Below are 22,953 nucleotides of genomic sequence, written 5' to 3'. Positions count from 1 at the left end.
TTTTGTGTTACTGCTTATAGCTCGATTGCCACTGTTACAGTGTGTGAAATATATCCTGGGTATGTCGAAGTCATTTCATACTGTATCATTTGGTGAAAGTTGCATAAAACAAGTAAATCACCTTTTAAAAGCCAACCAAACTTATTCACAAAATTCATCACACAAACTTGCAGTTATTTGTTTATATTCAGAGTGTTACTGTGGAGAGTGGAAAACAACAGTAATCATAGAAGCAATGCGCCAAAATAAAAGGAAAGTGAATGTGGGATCAGAGGAAAAATAATATTAAAGAAATGTTCTATACATTAATATAAAGGCACTATCAGTTTCTTCTTGCTTGCAGTAGTACTGTACTCAAACATTCCAGCTGTTAGTCATTAGTACCTTTCTCCTACTCCAGGTTGTCCTTTCACACTAAAAAAACCCAAAAGAACAGCAGCTGTCTTTTAAGAAAAAACATGCACATTAATATCTGTGATAAATCACTGAAATAATGTGTGAAACATGTAAAAATTGAGAAGATCTCAGTGGAATAAAAAATTACCAGTCACGCACCAAAGGATGCAATGATCCAATCTGTTTTCTTTTGCTACAATTTGGTCCAAAAACATGTTAACACAGCATGTAGGAATGTAGCCGTGACCATCTGCACTAAACACTGTTTTGAAGCTGCTGAAGTAGTTGAGGTTTCCTGCTTTTATTTTGAAAGTCCACCCAAACATCAAACATGGTAAAAAACTCTTCTTGTCTTAAGGTTTGGGAAATTCTTTCTCACAGTATAGACTGACACCTTCGTTTTCTCAACAGCTGCTCTAGCAATAAAAAAAGTAGAAATTTCACCACAGTGTCTGAAAGGATTTCCCAACTAGACCCCAGTGAAACCAGCACTGCTTAATGTCTCGTACTTTCCCAGTGTACACGACTTGTCCCTGTGCAGCTTTGTTAATGCTTTTCTGTTGACACTTTTAGTTCACTTTGGGGTAGATCTTTTCATAGAAGAAGCTCTGTGCAAGGACAAAGAGTTCTCCGTCTTTTTCCCTGACGGCGTGGGCACGCACAAACTGAAACTGTTCAAGTGCAAACTCGTAAAATTCATTTTCGATTTTCCAGATGTTTGACTGCTGCAACTTGGCTATTGTCTCTTTGGTGGGGGGCTTCTTCTCTGTGGTCTTCCTAAGGTGGGATTTCTTTCCTGGAGGAACACAAGAAGGTTTAATGATTCCAGGTAGCATGTTGTTACTGCTCTACTAAAAAAGCATTCAGTCAGTTAAGTGTAAATTGAGACCAGGAAAAGGATTCGTCATATAAAAGTAACTCCAGTACTGACAGGGCTCGTTTTAAGGGCATCACAGCCACAAATAAGAAGTAACAGTATGAAATTGTGTTTTGTTGCTACCTGTTCTGTAGAGATCTGTGGCTCCCTTAAAGAAGCGTGGGAGTGCTGCCTCCAGGATCATGATGAAGTCCTCGAGTTCCTCCGTTACTCCCACTAACAGGTACTCGTTTACCAGGTTGTATTTGGCCTGTTCCAGAGCCCATCTACTGCCCGCGTTCCTGCACAAGAAACGGAGATCACAGTGTGAGTGAGTTTAATTTGGATCGCCTCATCTGAAGGCCAGGCTTTTCTTCTGTTACTTATCTACGTCTTTGACATCACTGCACAATACTCCCTAGCGATAGGTGGGTATTATGCAAAGACTGAGCAGCTTTCTTGAATTCTGCCGTTCTTATTTTCATGCTAGCTCTCTTCCAGCAAACTCTAAATTTTCTCAGTGATGAGCAAAGCCGTTGTTGCATTTAAGGAGCACAATGTCCAGGAATGCTGATCATTAAAAGAAAATGACTACATGAAAGGAAAAATGTCAAACTGCATGCATTAGTAACAAGGTTACTGTGATCACACTCATTTACTGTTTAATTCCTAATAATGAAAATGAATGACTCAGTTTATTTATTATTTATTTGAAAATAATCAAAATAATCTCCAAAGGGAATTCAAAGTCATTTCCAAACTGTACACAAGTTTTTTTCCTTCTTTTTATAACAGATGAGTAATTATGATTTTAGTCACATTTCTAATTTCACTGTACAAAAAGCTAAAAATATACATATTCCTATTGTTGAGGTGAAATTTTAGAATAATGCTGACAAAAAAAAAAATCTGTCTTTGGCTTTCAAAAGACATTTGAGGGTTATGAGGATGAATGATGAATGTTTTTCTTCTTTTGGAGGATAGGGAGGCTTTAATGAGAAGATCCTAGGTTGGACATATATAAATACTGCTTCTGCCACAGGCTGTTCAGTCACTAATGAGTCTGAGTACACAGATTGTGGACTATATATCTATATATGTGCTGTTTACATCGTCTGTGTAATATGTGATTAGTGAGGAGAAAAAAACCCTAAACAGAACTATACCATATCCTCATCACTGTTTACAAACAACAGATGGAGCCTTTTCTTTCACTCAGCTTGGAGAAAGAATAAATTGTCACACTGCGACTAATTCAAAACAGTCATCTAACATTTTATAACAGACACTGACAGTGAATTACACTTTAGTAGATAGTTAATTACATTACATTCAATTAATCCTTACATTAAGATTCTATTAAGATGTAATGACACTCCTCCATGACTCACTACCTTATTCGTGTTGGAGGGGTTTGTGTGTCCCAGGGGCTATCTCTGGGTGAGGGAGCAGACAAATAGCGATTCAAAAACCCCTATGAGTGAAAGATCTAGGAAACAGCTCACGCTGCCCGGGATAGGGTTACCAGGGACGAGTATTTCAGTACCCCTTCAGCTTGCTGCCACTATGTTGGAGTTTTTCCCAGTGAACAGGAGGGTTTGGTTCCCTGAGCCTGTTTCCCTTTCGTTTGCCCTTATGCCCCGAACGACAGTTTAGAGTACCAGACCTTCTTGGTATCCGTGGGTGGAGTGCTTGAGGGTGTTCCACCTGGGGGCTCCGTCGTCTCACTTGGAGACTTGAACGCTCATGTCAACAACGACAGTGAGACCTGAAGGGGCGTGAAGGGAGGAACGGCCTCCCAGATCTGAACCCTAGCGTATCCATAAGTGCACGTGGCATCACGACACCCTAGGCCACAGGTTGATCATCAATTTTGTAAATGTATCATCAGATCTGCAGCAGTATGTTCTGGACACTTGGGTGAAGAGAGGTGCTGAACTGTCAACTGATCACCACCTGGTGGTGTGTTGGACCCTGTGGCAGGGGATGATACTGGAGAGACCTGCGGGCCCCTAAAGGTATAGTGAAGGTGCGCTAAGAATGCCTGGTAGAGGCAATGCTGCAAGGCTGTCTTGGTTATCAATGCCTCTACAATGTTGTTGGAGGTTAGAGGCCATACCTCTGGAATGGATCTTTAAGAAGAGGAAACTGGACAGTGTGCTCCAACTATAGAGGGATCACAGTCCTCAGCCTCCCCAGGGAAATCTATGCCAGGGTGCTGGAAAGGAGAGTCTGTCCGTTAGCTGAACCTCGGATACAGGAGGAAATATGTGGTTTGCGTCCTTTTCACGGAACACTGGACCAGCTCTTTACCCTCTCGAGATTACTTGAGGGTACACAGGAGTTTGCACAACCAGTCTACATGTGTTTTGTGGACTCTGAAGAAGGCGTTTTACCGTGTCCCTCTGAGTCTTCTGTGGAAAGTGCCTCGGAAGTATAGGGCTTCTGGCCCATTGCCACGAGCCATTTGATCCTTGCAAGAGCTTGGTCCGTATAGCCGGCAATAAGTTGGACTCGTTTCCAGGTGGGTGTTGGACTCCGCCTTTGTCACTGATGCTTTTCATAATTTTTAGGGGACAGAATTTCTAGGCGTAGCCAAGTGGTGGAAGGCTTTCACTTGGGCGATCTCAGAATCTCATCTCTGCTTTTCGCAGATGATGTTTCCTGTAAAATAGTCAGATGTCTATTCATATTAATGTACAGAATTCACCTGCTTGCTGCTACTACTGCACATTCACCCAGTGTATATACTATATGTATGTATGTATATATATATATATATATATATATTAGGGGTGCAACGATATTCGTATCGATATTGAACCGTTCGATACAGTGCTTTCGGTTCGGTACGCATATGTATCGAGCAATACAACATTTGTAATTTATTTTATCAATTTTCCTTCTGGCGATGCTGTCTGTGTTGAGCGCTCAGTGAATCTGCATTCGACTACTCCGCCTAGGCTCGACAGTGCAGCCTAGGCGGAGTAGTCGAATGCAGATTCACTGAGCGCTCAACACAGACAGCATAGTCAGAAGGAAGAGCGCAGGGCAAGCTAGCGAGACAGAAGTTAAGCTCTCCTTGTAACAGGCAAATTGAACCTCATTCAGATCTGGCGTTTGGAACTATTTTGGTTTTCATGTGACGTATGACCCTGAAGGTAAGCGAGTCATGGACTAAAGTAAAACAGTATGTTGGATGTGCCATGCAATGCTCAATTACATTGGTGTGAACTAGTGTGTTAGCGCAGTTAGCTCGTTAAGTGTTGGCCGTCTAGCCCCATGCACGGAGCGATTGGCGGTAGCTCGTTAACGGAGATTTGCCGTGTTGTGGCGTTAAGGTCATTTCAACGAGATTAACCTGAAAGCACTAGTGGGAACACAACGAATATGACTGCACATTTACACCGACATCATCCTAGTGCAAAGACAAAAACAACAAGCATGCTACTAACTTTAGCCGAGTCATTTAGACAGCTGTTAGCACATGATTCTCCTTATGCTGCTGAGAATATAGCCCAGAAGAAGCGGATAGTATAGCTTTTATTTTGGAAAGAGCCATTTCTCTGTAATAAACTCTCTTTTCCAAAGATGAGTGATTCCTCAATCAGATACAGGGCTCGCAATATCGCTAGCCCGATGTCCCGGAGCTAGCGATTTTTTCAGTCGGGCTACCAAAATCTATCTCTTCCCTGCCCGTCGGGCTATTGTAGGAAAAATAAAGGTCAATGCTTTTGCATTCTTTCAGAAATGTAGCTGGGTAATTATGTCATTGGCATCGGTGAGCCACTGTCAATATGTGACATATTGAAGTCGCGTTTGAATTTGCGCTTGTTTTTTTGCTTTCACTTTGCAATCCTGCGAACTGTGTATAGAGAGCGACAGCACTGATCTGTGAGTGATGATAATTTGTGCACCAATTCCTCTGACATCGTCTTATTAATCGTTAGCTTACTATGCAAACATGACAAGTGAAATCTCCCGCAGCTGAGCTTATGTGAGTGCGTGTGTAAAAGCATTTCAGTTCTGCTGAGCCAAATAAGACAGGTCAGGGTGAAGAAGTGACAGCCAAAGAAAAGCTTACCAAAAAACGGAGAAGTTATGACAAATCAGACTATAAGGCAAAAAGAAAGTGCAGCTTTATGGCTTCATGGACAAAAGAATTTCTGTGGCTGCAATATGATGAGCTAAATAACCAGGGCTGCACATAAGTGGTCCGCAGGTGCGCATTCGCTGTCAAAATAAAAAACACGCACAAGGGTTAGGGTTAAATTTAAAAACTGTACTTTTGAGTTAAAATATATATTTATAATTTTAATAAATGACAAATAAAAAAATGCATGAACATTTTTTTTGTATCGAAAAAATATCGAACCGTGACACCAAAGTATCGAACCGAACCGAACCGTGAATTTTGTGTATCGTTGCACCCCTAATATATATATATATATATATATAAAATGTTCTTCCTCTACACCCCCCCCAATTTTTGCACATGTCGGGGAGCGTGTCAGGCTACATTTCACTGTGTGTTATACTTGTATAACTATGCATGTGACAAATAAAGAACCTTGAACCTTGAACCTTGGTTCTGATGGCTTCGTCAGGTGGTGGCCTCCAGCTCGCACTGAAGCAGTTCGCAGCTGAGTGTGAAGCAGTGGGAATGAGCAACTCCAAGTCTGAAGCCATGGTCCTCTGAAGCTCACAATTGATGGGAGCGGGCGATCGACAGACGGATTGGGTCCGTCGTGGTGAAGAGAGAGCTGAGTGTAAAGGCAAAGCTCTGTATTTACCGGCCGATCTACATTCCTACCCTCATCTACGGTCACGAGCTTTGGGTAGTGGCTGAAAGAATGAGATCATATATACAAGTGGCAGAAATTTGCTTTCCTCAAAGGGTGGCTGGCGTCTCCCTTAGAGACAGGGTAATGAGTTCAGCCATCTGGTAGGCCCTCAGAGTAGAGCCACTATTCCTCACTTTGAAAGGAGTCATTTGAAGTGGTTTGGGCATCTGACAAGGATGGCTCCTGGCTGACGTGTTCTGGGGATGTCCCATCAGGAGGACGCCCTGTGGCATGACCCGGGACATGCTGGACATGCACCCTCTCTACATTTATTTGTATTTCCCATTTTGTCCCTTCGAAACGACTTCTGCCCTGCGCCACTGCTGCATCCCGTTGATGCTAAGCTAGCAGCCTAAACAGGAGTTGTAGCAGTTCAGAGAAAGAGAATGATCGGGCTGTCAGGTGCAGCCCACTCACCAGCACTCTGAATAGTGACCACAGAAGAAAGGGATCTGCAACCACAGTTTCTCCGGAGCACAGTCAGACCCACCTGATGACACACACTCATCAAAGGTCTGAAACACAATGCGAAACGCTTGTCATTGTATTATCCAGACAAAAAACAGGTCATTCGAAAAGGATGCAAGCTGTAAAAGAAGCACCTTCTTGTCTCCTTGTTTCCTTCGTCGAAGGCCTGGTCTGTAGTCATCTCCAAAACGTAAAAAATAGTAGTACGATACAAGGCGCTCTATGGGATCACGCACCACATTGATGTACAGTGGTTTACCTTTCATGCCATGTCTGAACAAAAAGAAAAGGGAGGGCACATTCTTTAAAATCTTTCGAGACTTAATTTATACTTCACTGCAGCAGCACATGAAGCTGTGCTGCTGAATTTTATTGCATTCAAAAAGCATATTCTCCCTAGTGAAAGCATGGAGCAGCATCAGGGAGTGAGAGTGCAAGTTAACCGAATCTCTCTCACTGAGAAACACTTAGACCATTAGAATAATTACCTGTGATCACAGAGATGATAGTGTCAGGGGAGATAAGGACAACAATGCCATTAATCAACACTAAAGCACATGTTAGCGATCAATACGTGACCTCCCTTTATCTGCTCTGCTGGCTGTTTGTAACTAATCTGGATATTAATGGTATTACAGGAAATGAAGGGCCTTACTTTGAGAAGTCCAGATAAGCTACATGGCCGTGGTAGAAGCCGGGCTTCATCTCTCTCCATGAGGTGACGTTCCTGACAAAGCGCACCTGGAGACAAAGATAATGGAAACTAATTACGGAGCCGCGGGGAAACGGAGCCACAACAGAAATGTTTGTGCTACATGTTGCTACAAACTTTACTCAGTTACAGCGCAGAGTTCAAATACAGCAAAAGTGTCAACCCTTCCCAATGAACAAATGAGCATTTGCATTCATATTTATAACTGGAACACATTTTGATAATGAATAATAAATACTAATAATTTTTGGTCATGTGACAGGGTGGAGCCCTGTAGGTCAAAACGCTGTTATAACATGCAGGTGAATCCCAAAGAAGTACATGCCTGTCACTTCTTCGTCTGTTTTCAAGCACAAGCTCTGAACAAGCTGCAGATTTTGAGCACTTGAATTTCACATACAGCTCCAGTCACTAAAACATCCTTGACAGAGTCTTTCCTCTTACACTGCGCCACTGAATGGACAGAATATTTATCCATGCATGTTTTTGGTCTGGATGAGTCACAAAAGCTGCCGTTTAAGGAGAAGAAGTTCAAAGTAGAATGTCAAAGTAAAAACAAGCGTTAAGTAGCTAATGTCCATCCATTTTCTAAACCACTTATCCAATTTAGAGGGCTTGAGCCTAACCCAGCTGTCACAGAGCCAGGATACATACCGAACAGGTCGTCTGTCAGTCCACTGAACGGCTAACATAGAGAGACACAATCGCACTCTGATCTAACATGCGTGTCTTCAGCTTGTGGGAGGAAACTGGAGTACAGAAATTCTTTATCATAAAGATACTACAGAAATGAAACATGAGTATTAATGGTGTACACATTACATGATGATAACGTAATGATCTAAAACTCTGAGATTACTTAAAATGTGTTTATGTAAGCTTGAAAAGAAGTTCTTACTTAAATAAGGCACATAATCTGGTAACATTAAAAAAATTATTTCAATCAAATTCTGGCACCGACGTCTGTATAAAAGGTTCCTTAAGCTGTAACATTGTGTTCAAACAGTGTTCGGATGAAATGAAGATGATTAAATTGTGTGTCTACTAAAAGGTTTCTAAGGAAACTGCACATGGAGCACTAAAACACTGGAAAGTGGATCAGGTGGAACCAAAGCACAAATCACTGAAAATTACTTCATAGATTCATAGAATTTTCTAAATAGAGAACAAAAGCCTCTAAATAGAAAGAATACTGTCAAAGAAAGGCCGTTTACATGCTGAGAGGACGAGCAGCATCTGTGACCAAATGCTGAGGAGAGCAAACAAGGCCAAAAACTTTGAGAGGGTTAAGAAAGACAGATTTAGATGTGAACAAAACTTTATTACAGAAAAGTGAAATGTAAGGACACATACAGAATTATACCACAGCATATCAAGCCCACAGGGAAACAGGGTGATGGGAATATTGAAATCTTCTGGAATAAAACTGGTTCTTGAATGCTGCAGTCAGGAAAACAAAACAGAAGCAAACAAACACTAAGCTAATCTGAAGTTCAGGGACTTTTTGTGCCCAAGGCACAACACAAGACCTCATTCACATTTGCAATCATATCTGCTTGTATGAACAATATTCAGTATACAACAGCCCACAGTTGGAGTTATAAAACCAAGCATGACAGAAAGACTGCAAACATACTGGCGACGCAGACGGTGACGTGCTGAATCACAATATGTAAACACTCTTAGCATATAACGCATCTCTTATAAATGTATTTCATCACAGACACCAAAACCAGCAGTGTTGATAAATATAAACCAAATCTAACCTAATAAAAACAGTCTAATATGTATTACACCATCTCCCTATCACATCCACCACCTTCAGAGCAGAGAGAAGGCAACTGGACTGCGGGTTGATATCAAGCTGGTGGCAGGGTTCAGGAAAGTCTGGTTTGCCTTATATATGATGCTTATTACCTTGAAAGACAAATTACCGTAATGAATTTCAGAAAATTTGAGAGCACTGAAGAATGTTAGGGTCAGTTGGTTCCATCAGTATTTAACTGTATAAATGACCAGGATGATGTTAAGTTTTCTTTCAGATTCTGCAAACATGGCCTCTCCACGAATACACTGGATGCGCAGTGGCAGCTCTCACCTGCATATCATCACCACCTGCACATATCCACTGCCTGGTAATAGATGTTTTTATTATAATGCACCAACTCAAATAAAATACACTCACCAAATTACGGTGACACACATCACTGCAGTAAGAAGAACCAATGAACACCAACCTAAATATGATCCAAAGATATTCATGGGGTGCTTTGACCATTTGTGGAATGAGGGTGGTAAACATAAAGAGGTTTAGATATGAGGCTGGTGTAGATACATTCCCAGATGGACTATTATTATTATTATTATTTACAAAGTGGAATATGTACCTTTTTAAAATCTGCCTTTTATTTGCTCAAACTATTTTTGTTTTTTCTGCTCACGCTTAATATGGAGCCCATCCACTCTTTGATTAATGAGGCCCCTTGGACTTGCTTTAGGGTACACCACCAGTCTAAACCAGCGGACCAGTACCGGGCCGCGAGAGTTGAGGCTCGGGTGTGAAATCTATGGTTTTCAGGGTTTTTATCGTTAACTCTGTTTCCCTGGGTCTTTTCCCGTTGTTGTACTTCTCTGTCTTATTTTGAAAGAAGTATTTACGTGTTACCATAGCGACCAGAGAGCATTAAGGGGCAGAGAGGAGGATGTTAGTCGCATTTCAGGAGGACGCTGCTAATAAAGTTACACAATTACACTGTGAATTTGCATTTATTATTATATTTACAAATACCACCGTTTTTGTCTTGGTCGTATCATTTTATTATGTCGTATTTATCCACGATACCTTAAAGGCAGGTCCGTGAAAATATTGTCTGACATTAAATCGGTCCGTGGCGCAAAAAAGATTGGGGACCACTGATCTAAACTATTAAATAAATAAACGCCTTAGACGTTATAAACTTTTGCTTCTAGTGTAAATTATGCCACTGATCAACAGCATAAAAACAAAACACATTACACACATGGACAATATTATGGACAATTAATTATGACATTTGAAACACACACAGATTAATATCACCCTACACTATTAATAAATATCACAAAGTCAAACATACCTTGGCTGGACTGGATGTTTTAACTTGATACAAAAGTGTTCATATGTAAAAATGAATCTTGGCCGTGACGGGACTGCAGACTGTTGTTTACCCTCATACGTGTGTGTGTGCGTGTGTGTGTGTGTGTGAGGTGGGGGTGGTGAGTAGGTGCGAGCCTGTTGTGAGACGGCAGACAGGATATTACTTTGGCAACTACAAATAACACCACTATAGCTTCAGGGCATTTACACTGTGTGAACTGAGCTGCTCTCAGCAGTAAACATTCACTAAGAGTAACAGGATGCGGAGAAAGACACAGACAATTCTCAAACCAAAATATCATCAGGTTTCATTATTTTCAACGTGCAAACAAACACACCGGAGAGAGGGATTCATTAACAGACAACAGCCGCAGATGATTTTCCCTTCCACCACCACAGAGTACCTTTTTCATGAGTGATGTGGATCATCAGAATAGCGTGAAATTGGCAACTCTGTTTATTACAAGTGTTATTAATGAGAATAAGAGATGCAGCAATGTGCCAACACTGGCACAAAAGCAGGAAAGGGGATCGCTTGCAAGTAAACAAGGAAGCAAACAGGATACTAAATGTTAAAACACATTTTCTCTGACCTGAAGATTGCACATTCTTAAATATTCTCTCTAGGACTTCAGCATGTAAGAGTTGCAGAAATATGTCAAAAACAAAGTTAGCTCAACCTAGTGAGATGAGGGACAATAATGAATATTTCTAAGATACAGAAGAAACATTAGTGGAAAATACTCCACTGCGATCTGTCTAGGTATAGAAGCATAAACAGAGCCTTTAAAAATGTATTCCTGCGCAAAATATAATAAACGTTACTCTGTCATTTTGGCTGAGTGTGTGAAGTCTTACTTGGTCTTGTAGAGACATGACAGGGTTGTTCTTGGTTGTGTTGATGTGCAGAACGTGGAAGCGATTCTTCCCACACAGGTCGTAGGCGATGTTAGTGAAGGACGTGCTGGCTGTTTTGGGCACTCTGTTGTAGATGATGACCGTGTCGTCGTTTTCTACTATCGGCGAAACTTCCCGCCCACCCCCGTATTCGCTGTGACGCTGCTCTACTTCGGCCACCTCGTGTCTGGCTATGGTGCGTTCTGAACAAGCAAGTAAACACAGTCTGTTGTTAACATTTTAATTAAACAGCGCACAACTGAATAAGCACAATATTATAATATTCGATTTAGCACTAAAAAAGGACAGTCACTCCAGCTTATCACACCACCATGAAATAGTCAGTCAGTAGTTTTAGGGAGCAATTTGCATGCCAGGTAGCTGGATGTTGTTCGAAGAGATTTATTTAACCTTTATGTCTTCCTATTCGTCTTCTTTGTATTTGCTGATTAGCTAAACAGCTGGAATGAGTGAGGAGCAGGAGCAGACTGGCAGCTGCCAGATGAAATAAACCCTGAGATGAGATTCTCCCCTCCCACAGGAACATGGCATAAGGCCAGTGAAGCTTGTTAGTTAGCATGCCTTAATTAAAGAAAACAACAAGTCCTTCAAAGCACAATAACATCAAAACAAGTAATTAGGCTTTTGATGATAACATTGACAGGAGGCATAATTAAAGGTGTTTTCTCCCTCTTCTTTTCTCCACTGCAATGTTAATTAAAGACAATTACGCGAATGGCCTTGTGTCTCTTAGACCGGATGTGTGGCGCTCAGTATGCTGCAACATCCAGCAGTCCAGCAAATCCTTTACTGTCTGACACGATGAAGGCTGATGAAGCTCGGGGGGTGGAGGCTGTTTGAGTTCCTTTTGTCTCCATTTTAAGGCAGATGGATGGTCACTTATATTAAAGATTAAAGAAAATGGGATGTGTGCATATTTTTCTGTTAGGCGTGTGTTCCTGGTAACTTATTTACGGGTTGATTAAATGGAAGAAAAAATAGTCAGACCAGTCTTTAAGCAAGAACGACAGTGAAAGCAGTCCAAATTGAGCACAGTGTAAGTGGTGAGGTTAAACTAATGCATTTGTATTTAATGAGAGCCGCTTGAAAGCATATTTTGTATGACGTAAAAATGTCAAAATGCTGTTGAGATGGCTATGGAGCCGAATCTGGAACAAAATCTTTCTCAAGAAAAAAGATTAAACTAAGTACACTGGCAGGCGTCAGTGCTACTCAGCATCCTAGTAGATACACATATGACTTCTTGTTATCGAATTCAGAAGATTTTCAGGGAACCTTTGATGGCTGAGGAATAAAAATACTGAAACTACAACTTCAACAGTTTATTCAAACTAAAAAAAACATGTACAGTTATTTTTTCTGTGCTAATTTCCTGTAAGCATTAATTACTTTCATCTTTACTTTGATACAGTATAACTTTTGATATTTAAGATCATGATTTTTTCAGTTGGAAATTTTATGTTTGCAGATTTGGGTGTGTTTTTAGCCTTTTAAATCATCTTTGATTGATGAGTTTTGGCCTTGATCTCGCAGGGCGTCAATGTGGCATTAACTGAGAGAAGGGTGGAATCATGAGCGATGACTTCAGATATGTTGTGGAATGCACACAATGTCTGTGTAGGTTCTCAGTCATCCAGGTCATGGAAATTTAAGGCACTTGGAAAGAAAAGCGACTGGACTTCCTCTTTGAAGAGAAAGGAAACCTCAACATTGAAGTTTACCGGAAGCCCACACACCCAGATCAGTACCTATTCTTTGACTCCCACCACCCTCTGGAACACAAACTTGAAGTAATCAGGACCCTGCAACACTGAGCCAAAAACATTCCCTCTAAGCCAGAAGGGAAAGAAAGGGAACACACATAGGTAAAGAAAGCTCTTAAAATATTACACCAACTAAGGAGAAAATGAATGACAAACAGAACAATATTGTTATCTCTTATGTAGCAAGTTTATCAGAGAAACTCGGGAGAATCTTCTCCAACTATGACATCCCAGTATACCTCAAACCCACCAATACACTCAGACAAACACTGGTTCTTCCCAAGGACAAAACTCCTAAACAAAAACTAAACTACGTAATATATGCTGTTTTCTGCATCGAGGAGCGCTCAGACCTCTACAGTGGAGAAAACAAAGAGCCAGTCCATAAACACATGGCACAACACGGAAGAGCCACCTCAACAGGACAAGACTCAGCTGTACATCTGCATCTAAAAGACAAAGAAGACAGATGGACTGAAAGAGCCATCTACAGTGGCTTGCAAAAGTATTCGGCCCCCTTGAACTTTGCAGTTATTTATTTGTAAAAAATGTTTGGAATCATGTATGATTTTCGTTCCACTTCTCACGTGTACACCACTTTGTGTTGGTCTTTCACGTGGAATTCCAATAAAATTGATTCATTTTGCAAGCCACTGTATGTGCACAGAGGGGGTGGCTTCCAACACCAACTGTCTGCCACCCGCAATCCAGTGTTGAGATCCCTTCCGAAGCACCTTAACACCCACTCACGTCACTTGATCTCAATAGGTCACAGGACAGGGTGAGGCAAGGTCTTAAAATGGTTTCACCCAATACCTCTGTTAATAATGACCCACACCCTTTTTCATACCTTGGCTCATGTGATGAGTCTACGACCCTCTTAAGGGACAACTCCCAATACAGCTTAAAAAGCTGGGACTCTCTGCCATTTGGACTTAAAACTGAAGAAGCTTCTCAAATGAGAGGTGAAACATCTTCTATTCTATTGTATTCATTTGTATTATTTTAAACATTAAAATACTTAATTATCACTTCCACAACATCTGCTTGATTAGGCTTATAAAATGCAGATGACCAGGGTTAATTTTCTTGGTTGCCAGGGCGACACATCCCCTCTGAATAAATTTAGTCAAAAAAAATGTGATAATTATTATCCTTGAATATAAACTAATAAGATTTATTATAAGTCACTATTTCACATTTTGCTGTGAGCACATATTCCCGATATACACGTGTACAGCTCGCTTCAATCAAACTTTATTAGTAAGTGATGAAAAACACTGTTTGTGTTTATCTTAGAAGTCCATTGCACAAAACTACTACTAATCTTCTGGTTTCTAAACGGATATAGCCTCCAGTGTCAGCGTTTTTCAGTGTCCCAAATTTCTTCTAAAGTTGGGAAACGAGCTCAAACTTGCAGACACACAGAGCCAAATGAAGATCAGATCCTGCTGTAGATGATTTGGCCTCACAGAGCTCTGATCCAAACAAAATGATTCATGGCAGCATTTCTGTGTTCAACCACGCTTGACGTTTTGTGCTTGTAACCCAACATGGAACTTGTCTGTGTTTCCAGGAATCTTTACTGAATATTAATGTGGAATGTCTGGCAGTCTGCGCAGGTGATGGCTGCACTCTGTTTTCACATTTGAAAGGTACAAGTGAAAGAAGTAATTGTGCAGTAAGGAAACAACATGGCTAGATTACAAAAAATTGTCATCACTTGTGTGTACTTTTCTGCAATAAATGTTTCAAATTACTTTTGAAAAAAATGTCTATATATTATATTCTTATGTTGATGACCAAAGATTCTTTGGTGGGTGCCAAGTTTTTATTTATTTATTTACATAAACAGGGAAAACCCTGTGCTTGAAGGGATATACTTCTGATGGGTGGAAAAATATGGATTTCCATCAAAATCAAAATTAAAACATACTGGCGTTGTTTTCAGGTTTATCCTTTTCCAATTAGGTCAAATCCGTGTACACAATTAGCCTGGGGAGGCTTTGGTGCATAAGCTTATTGAGACTGGAATATCTATGTATGTGTGTCACATGTCTATGTTGATAAACACTACTCTTCTAAATTATCTTACAGTCTTACAATCTGATGATAATAACAAAGAGTATAATAAACACTGAATTCAATAATAAGCAAAGCCACTATGGAAACTAGCTGAAACCAAACTGAACTGAAAATAAAAATGAAAATAAATTGATCACAATAACGTCGATGTTTGAGGACTTTCAGCATTGTTATGTAAATGATTTTTAAGTTTTAAAAATCTCCTGACTTTTTTCCTATAATGTAATTTTTGGTAAAAACTTGTCCGAATGTTTTCACTTTTTATAAATTACAAATTCTATGTTGCATTGCCGCAGTTTTCAAGCCTCAATAAGCTGGGTTACTAGGTGAACCCACCTTTGCTGTGGTCTTACCTAGTTTGGCTCTGGACTCGTCCAATTTCTGGATCTGATTCTCGATCAGCAGCATCGCCACTCCGAATGCCAAAACAGCCAAAAGCTGGATCTTCGGCAGCATCATGATCCTTAAAATCCCCATCAAACAACCGAATGAATCATGCCGTGGATGCCGGTAGCTTCAGGTTTCACATCCACTGATAACGTTTAACCCAGCACAAGCGTCTGCTGCTGGAAACTGGACTGACTCGGATGTTTTGATTTATATATTGCAAATCGAAATCCGGACGCCGAGGTTAGTTGCTGAGCATCATTAGTAGATATAGAGCTCAGCAGCCATCCTGCAGGGTTAACTCAGCGTTAGCAAAACAAACTAACAGCAGCTAGCTCCGTGCTAACACTGGCCAACCTCACACCACCGGCATATTTCAAAACCAGCTTCGCTGTTCGTGTTTTATTTTGGACTTAACCTGCTTTGCCAACCGCGAGTTCGTGCTGAGCTCACAGACATGAAGGCAGTGAAACACAGGTGACTGCATGAAAGATAACCGAGTCCAAACTAAGCTTCTAGCAGGAGTGTCGCTTCTTCTTCATCCTGTGTTTTCATTGGACAACCTCAGAAGAACTCTAAAGGCTCATGTCGCCACCTACTGGACGGCAGTGTGTGCAACAATTATTCCCCACAATGCATAGAGAAAGTTCACAAGATGTTAGTGAGACAAGCTGTTTTGTATGATTTGGAAATGGTGGCGCTGACAAAAAGAAAGGAGGCTGAGATGGAGAAGGGTCACTGGGAGTGACCAGAATGGACAGCATTAGAAACATGTCAGAAGGACAGTTCAGGACAGGTGCTTACAGAGTTAGAGAGGCAAGGCTGAGATGGTGTGGACATGTGCACGGAAGAGAGAGCGCATACAGTGAACAAAGGTTGCTGAAATAGAAGCTGCCAGGCAATAGAAAAAGCAGAAGACCATACAGAAACAGGAGGGTGCTTGGGGTAGGGTGGGTAAGGTAGATGATCCATTCCTGCCCTAAAGGGACCAATCAAAAGAAGACAAGACGGAAAATAAGTAAAGGTTAGAACCACCATGCTTAGCCCAACAGTCCAATAGATATATAAAACCTTAATTTTGCTGTCTTTAAAGATGGTTCATCATCACTGACTATACAAAAACCATATTTAAATTCTTACACTGCTGTTTCTGTCACAATCTAAGAGGTATAGTTATGCATGTAATTTAATAAATGTAGTATTTGTTTAGTTTTTTAGAAAACAAAGTCAGTAAATAAACTCAATACAATAGTTCAGATATACACGATTCATTAAAACAACCCAACAAACATATTTGTGGTATGTAAATACACAGAAAGTTTTAAAGATGTGCAGAAACTTTGTTAAAACACATCTAATCTACTACAATCCAAGGGTTGATCATGTGACGCTCACACATTTTAAGTTACTTCTGACTAAAAAAAACACACTGTTGCAGTCTGGCTCTCATGTGAGGACACAGGACAACCCCAAAAATAACAGAAGGTTTGCTTTACATTCCATTATAAGTTCGACTATCAACCATGTGTCTTATTTTTGTATTTTTCTCTATATAAATAAAGACATTTCCTTCATAAATTAATGCAAAAAATGTACCAGAAATTAAGAAAGGTAAGTTTGACAAATTTCCACAAGGAAGTACTTGAATGAAAGATGCTACTCTGTTTTTAGCAATAACTTTTCATCTGATTTAAAGGTTTTTCTCCACTATGATTATGGTAGCAAGGTAGTAAACGGTTAAAAATATTATTTATTTTATAAAAGGTTACATTAAGCTGGAAACAAACAAGGAAAAAGAAGTTACTTTCCAAATCTGAAGAACTACACCCCTGAACCCTGGATAACTGCAACCTTAGCAAGAAGTGTATTTGCATAATTGCAACAGAGATCCTTCCACTTGAACCTGATCTTGGCAGATTTTGGGAAAAGATGAGAATTTTGGTATTTTATTGTTATTAGGAGGAGTTAAGAATCTATTTTTATGAAATGTCTTTATAAATCAAGAACTGTTTTGGTGGCAGTGATGATTTTAATCATTTGGGAAATCCATGGTTTAAAAGCTTGTAAAATATTTCATGTTATTTATTTAGTATTGTTTGCATGTTATGTTGTTACTGGCTGTGTATTTTGCTGTTTTATTGTAAGCACAAATCTTCTACAGATCTCTTAAACTGTTTGTTCTGTTTTAATCTCTTAACCTCATCCAATCTATCACCTGCTTTATGAAGATGTTTAACTTATCTCACATCTCCATCTCAAAGAGTTATTAAAATGCTGAACATGCTCTTAGTTCTCCACTACATTGCACAACTGACATAGTGTGGAGGCCTCTTCCCAATTAAACACAGAGGGGAATGAATGTAATTTGGATCTGTGGGTGAGTAAAGATGAAAAACCTTACAGGATTTTTGAATTTCAGGCAAAAGCCAAATATTTAGAAACTTGAGATGATTATAAAGAAACTCAAGTTTTTCACCATTGCAGCTATTCAGAGGTCTGACAACTGATTTCTGTAAGTGAATGCATGTTTTTGGTATTGTACTGATAACGTTGTCAGCAGAAGTTCAGGTTGCTGACGGAACTCGGGCTTAAAAAAAAGCATGCATGAGGTGGTGGTAACAGAGCTGATCCACACCTCAAAGGTCAAACAGAAGTCTCATTGCACGTGTGCTGTTCACAGATAAGTTAACTTCCTTGTCCAATGTGAGTAGGGAAGAGGGGGGAGATACCAAAGTGAGTTATCAGAGCATTGAGATGTATCAGGTAACCTTTAGTTTCCCTCATAAATCTGTGTTGTGAGTTGGATCTTGACGCTTCCTCTCAGTGAACACAGCAAACTCAAATTGTATAAGCGGCCATTGGATGCGAGCTTTGACCCTAGAAGATGTTTGAGAACAACTAAAGTGTAGTAAATGTATTCCAGCCAGTACCCAGGGTTTTAAACGACACCTCACTAGAATGATAAAAACAAAAACCCCTGCCACATGACAACATCTGCTCAGATGTTGATCACAATATTTTTGAGCATCTTAAGGATACAACTGAACCAGCCCGGGTCAGAGAGGTACCACCGCTAAAGCCCACAGATCCAGAGGTCTAACCTCCAACATCCTAATGCAAAGCAACCAGTTTCAGAGATCTGCTGTCCACTCAACGACTGGCTACAGCTGTTTTAGAGTTATGGAGAAGGTTTTAATATTGTGGCTGATCTCTCTTAATTATTTTCTACATTAAATAGTGTTAAAAGTAGTTATTGTTGCTTTTGAATTTTTACTTCTATTTACTTTTTTTCCCACTACAATTCATATTTTTTTCAACTACGGTGGTCATGTAGAGGTTCACATTTCTAGTTTTTAGACTTTCAATTAAGCTTAGTATTTCTGTCAAATAACTAACAGATCTTTGGCTTTGCTGGGACATGTTCTAGAAAAACTGCATCATTGTGCTTTGGTCGCAGCTGGACTTGGATACGCAGTAGAATCATTTACTGATTTCTTCATGGTAGTGCTCACCAAACCCACTGTCGCCTTATAGATGTGGAATGCCCCGTGCCTCATTTTAAGGATAAAGGTCATCACTCATAACAACTTCCTATTGATTTGGAGTAATACACTGGGTACATGGATTCAAATTATTTATACTTTTACATTTTTATTTTATGGTCCTGCTATTTTAAAATCAGGAGTGTTTGGATTGCACTGTCATACAGGGATGATTATTAGGCTTCCAACATTGGGAGAAAGAAAAACCGCCCAAATATTTTGTTTTCCTGCATTTTTTTAAGGAAGGTACTGTAGATAAGATCAGATTCTTAGAGTGATCAGGAAATAAGAACAACAAAAGGAAAAAAGATCTTCAATCGTGAATTTACGCTTCATTAAAAAAGCAGTGATGCTGAACTGATCCGCTAGGTGGTGCCAGAGGTCCGGGTATGAGGACATGTTTTCAGTAAAAGAGCCATTTTTCAAAGACCAGTGTGATGGAAACTGGGCCCTGTCCGCTGGACGTTACTGAAGAGCACTATGAAATGTAATGGGTCCATGCTCGGCCTTGTGGCCCCGGCCTTGCAAAGCTTTAGATTACTGGTTTTTGGACCCCCAATGGACTTCAGGCTAGAAATCCTCCAGAAAGGTAATATTTTTCATAGTGAACTTCAAGACTGCAGCCAGTCGTCAGGTGTATTTGTAAAACATCTGAATATGTGAAATCTGTCTGTGCATAAAATGTCAGAAAGAAACGAAAAACAGGGATTATTATTCTTTTAGTGCCAAATGAACCTATTTAGACATCTTTAGTTGTCTGACTAACTTTCAGAAACTTCCAAATGTGGAGTTTATACCACAGAAACATGCAAAATGATCAAATATTCACATTTAAGAAACTAATTTTCTGTCAAATAACTAATCAGCTAATTTATTCAGCTCTAGAGTAATCCCTGGTGCCTAGGTGTCGGTGAAAATATAAAAATTTTCATGCATTGTAAGCAAGGGGCAAGAAAAAAAAAGCAATACATTATTGTAATCATATTATTTGTCTAAAGAAACACTGTTCATAAAATCATTGCCCAATTTGTTATTATTCATCAAACAATTGTATCACTTTAGTTCAGGCCTTTTCTGTTGTGAGTGGCTGTGTGCAGACAGGAATAGGACCCAAGGTGCAGACTCCGGAGACAGATGTGAACTCAAAACAACTTTAATGTTAAACTCAAATATAACATAACTGGAAAAATCAAAATAAACTTACACCGGCAGACTGACAGAACACACAGCTAAGTAAACGGTAGATCACAACACAGACACAAAGAAACACAGGGCTTAAATACACAGAGGAGCAATCAGGGAATGGGTAACAGGAGGGAAACACAGCTGGGGCAAATCAGAACTGACGAGACAAGGAAGCGTAAACTGAACACACTGAGATAAGACAGAGACCTTCAAAGTAAAACAGGAAACACAAAACACAGACTGAACAAAAGACACAGACTCACATGCAGGCACTACAGTGGGACCAGGGCAGACACAGACACTGACTGGACACGGGGATATAGCAACTAAGGATACACAGAGATGCGAACTAGACAAGGGAATACAGCTGACAAGGGAGACAGAGCAACTAGAGAAGACAGAGACATAAACCATAAGACAGAACTCAAAGAAACCAAAGACTAGAAATGATAAATAATATAATAAACTCAAAAACCCTGGGTCAACGACCCAAGCATCCTAACATTTTCGTGTGTGCTTTTGCCATAATTGTGACTTTAGATCAAAGTACTGTGGATTTGCTTTGCAGAAAGGACAAGATTGAGATTGCAAAATTGCAGTGATCAGGTGTAACATATGAACACGCGAGGTTTCATACTGTTAATGTGCCACATTACTTTTCTTAGGGAGTTAATAAGTAATGCATGAGCAATACTTTGCAATCCCAACGCAGTTACATTTACTTAATAACTGGTGAAGCTTTAGGAAAAGAAAATAGAACATGATTCTGCTGTGCCAAAAATTGTTAAGCAGAAAAGAAGCTTAAGAAGGGTTGTCTCATAGTCTCAATAACTTCCTTTAAAATTAAATTAAAACAATTAATGACTCACTTTAAGAGTGATTAAATGTTATTAAATGTAACTACTACTTAATACTTTCATTAATTTCAATTATCAAGAAATGTGATTTCATGCAAATCACTGAAACTCTCTTTGCTGGATTTAAGGGCATAATCCAGCAGAGTAACAGACAGCTGTGCTGTCGTGGTATGAAAGATCAGTCCTGTTACATCTGAACAGTCAGCAAGGATTATACCAAAGACACAGCATCTATCTGAGGAAGGAGCACAGATTTTATTCAATTACACTGAAACAATGTGGAAGTAATTTTATTTATCATTGGGCGCTGCAGGGCAAGAGATAACATGTAACTGATGACCACTTGTTTTGATAACGCTAATAGGATAAACAACACAATAATCAATATGAGTGTTGTTTCAGATGGTTGGAGCATGACTTGTATGAAAGCAGAAATAAACTGTTTTGGCTTTTGATAAATGTAATTTCATTTTTCTCAAGATTTCTTTCAAGTACACATTTTACAAAGTGCAGAAAATTTAATCATGTTAAAACTTTCAAAGTATAAGAGTGTCAAAACTATGGTGCAGTCTTATGAAAAATCAGCTGTCCCTAAATTAATAACTACATTATATGTACATTTCACAAGCCTCTTCACACTCATTTTCCACTGGTTAGTTTCAAACTGTACAAACCTACTAAATGTCGCTGCACCATTAGAACATAACCAATGTCCTAGAAAGTAAACACTTCAGTATATATGGCTCATAGACCGTATGGTGAGGAGGGAGCTCTGGCTAATAAAGTCCTGTCTGGAAAACAGTAGCAGATCTTGGTATTTTATAACACTTGCTGAGTTGTCTATCAGATTCTGACTGAGATTATTTCTTTTTGCAACCAGAAGAGTGGCCCCTTCAAAATACATTTGCATTTGTTTTACTTTTCAGACCCAGAAGCTATATTCATGCTCAAGAGGAGAGTAAACTAGCCTCTGTAAAAACAAAGCCATTGTATTTTTATAGGTTGTAAAATAATCCCTAAAACAGTAGTTTTAGGTGGATAAAAGGCCTTAAGGTTAGTCATGTTAGAGCAGGTATGACTTTGCTGCATGTATGAATGCACATTAAAATAATACATTCATAAAATAAACTTTAATTCCATTTAACCAATAGTACCAACAACAACATTTGGTCAGTTAGGCAAGAATTAGACATGACATTTTCTATTTCTATTTATTTATTATTTGTTTATTTATTAAAGTATCAGGTTAATTTGGCAAACATGTTGTCTTTTCCACTCCAGTTCAAAATGGGGATGCATTAGCAAGCTAATGCTAATTTGCTAATGCTAACGTTGACTAAGCTAGCTGGCAACAGTAGCTGCATTTTGAAAAAAATAGTATGATGTTAAGGAAGGGTCCATAAAGAGACTCTGTAAGACTTTGTAAAGAAAAGAAAGGTTCACTTAAAGAGGCTCTCAGATACAATTTAACCGTGGTTCCACTGAGCTGATGTGTGTCTAAATTCCTCGAAAGGCATAGCAAAGGTTTGTCTATTAAGACTTTGACTGGAAAGCCCCAACCTGGAAACAGACCTTCATCCAAGTAAGTAGAAGATACGTTACTGACATAATATCACAAACAAAACTGTTAAAAAAAAACTTGGGAGCATTTAAAACAAGAGGTGGGTCATGTGAAAAAGAACGTTTTCGCAAGACTCTGTTCCTGTGAAAAACTAAACTCCACCTCATGATTCAGTAACTTGAATGATTTTCTGTATGACTCAGTCTCACGTTGTTGTGGAAGAATTTCACAACAACTCATCAA

The 22,953-nt window shown here is 39.6% G+C and overlaps 2 protein-coding genes across 2 annotated transcripts in view; one reads left to right on the top strand and one right to left on the bottom strand.

The window, feature by feature from the left end:
- Positions 1-167: 167 nt before the first annotated feature.
- Positions 168-16,131, bottom strand: hs2st1b (heparan sulfate 2-O-sulfotransferase 1b). Its single transcript, XM_026159290.2, has 7 exons — positions 15,532-16,131; positions 11,271-11,512; positions 7,220-7,305; positions 6,699-6,837; positions 6,514-6,611; positions 1,397-1,554; positions 168-1,192 (listed from the first exon to the last, which is right to left on the bottom strand). The coding sequence occupies exons 1-7, from the start codon at positions 15,653-15,655 to the stop codon at positions 966-968; spliced, it is 1,074 nt and encodes a 357-aa protein (XP_026015075.1). The 5' UTR covers positions 15,656-16,131; the 3' UTR covers positions 168-965.
- A 6,466-nt stretch (positions 16,132-22,597) lies between these two features.
- The window catches only part of LOC145424414 (uncharacterized), a 70,985-nt gene continuing 70,629 nt past the window's right edge, over positions 22,598-22,953 (top strand). Inside the window, exon 1 of the mRNA XM_080297717.1 lies at positions 22,598-22,731. The gene's annotated coding sequence lies outside the window, so the exon portion shown is untranslated. The remainder of the gene's footprint in view (positions 22,732-22,953) is intronic.

Source organism: Astatotilapia calliptera, chromosome 23 (assembly GCF_964374335.1).
Source record: "Astatotilapia calliptera chromosome 23, fAstCal68.1, whole genome shotgun sequence".
Taxonomy (NCBI): domain Eukaryota; kingdom Metazoa; phylum Chordata; class Actinopteri; order Cichliformes; family Cichlidae; genus Astatotilapia; species Astatotilapia calliptera.
Note: the sequence above shows the minus strand (reverse complement) of the source record. Positions and strands in the feature narration are given on the sequence as shown.

Excerpts from the sequence above, each read along its gene's own strand:
- hs2st1b (XM_026159290.2), bottom strand. The coding sequence starts at position 15,655 with ATGGGGATTTTAAGGATCATGATGCTGCCGAAGATCCAGCTTTTGGCT. Across the intron at positions 7,306-11,270 it reads TCATGTCTCTACAAGACCAA|GTGCGCTTTGTCAGGAACGT; the intron begins GTAAGACTTCAC and ends CTTTGTCTCCAG. Across the intron at positions 1,193-1,396 it reads CACAGATCTCTACAGAACAG|GAAAGAAATCCCACCTTAGG; the intron begins GTAGCAACAAAA and ends GTGTTCCTCCAG.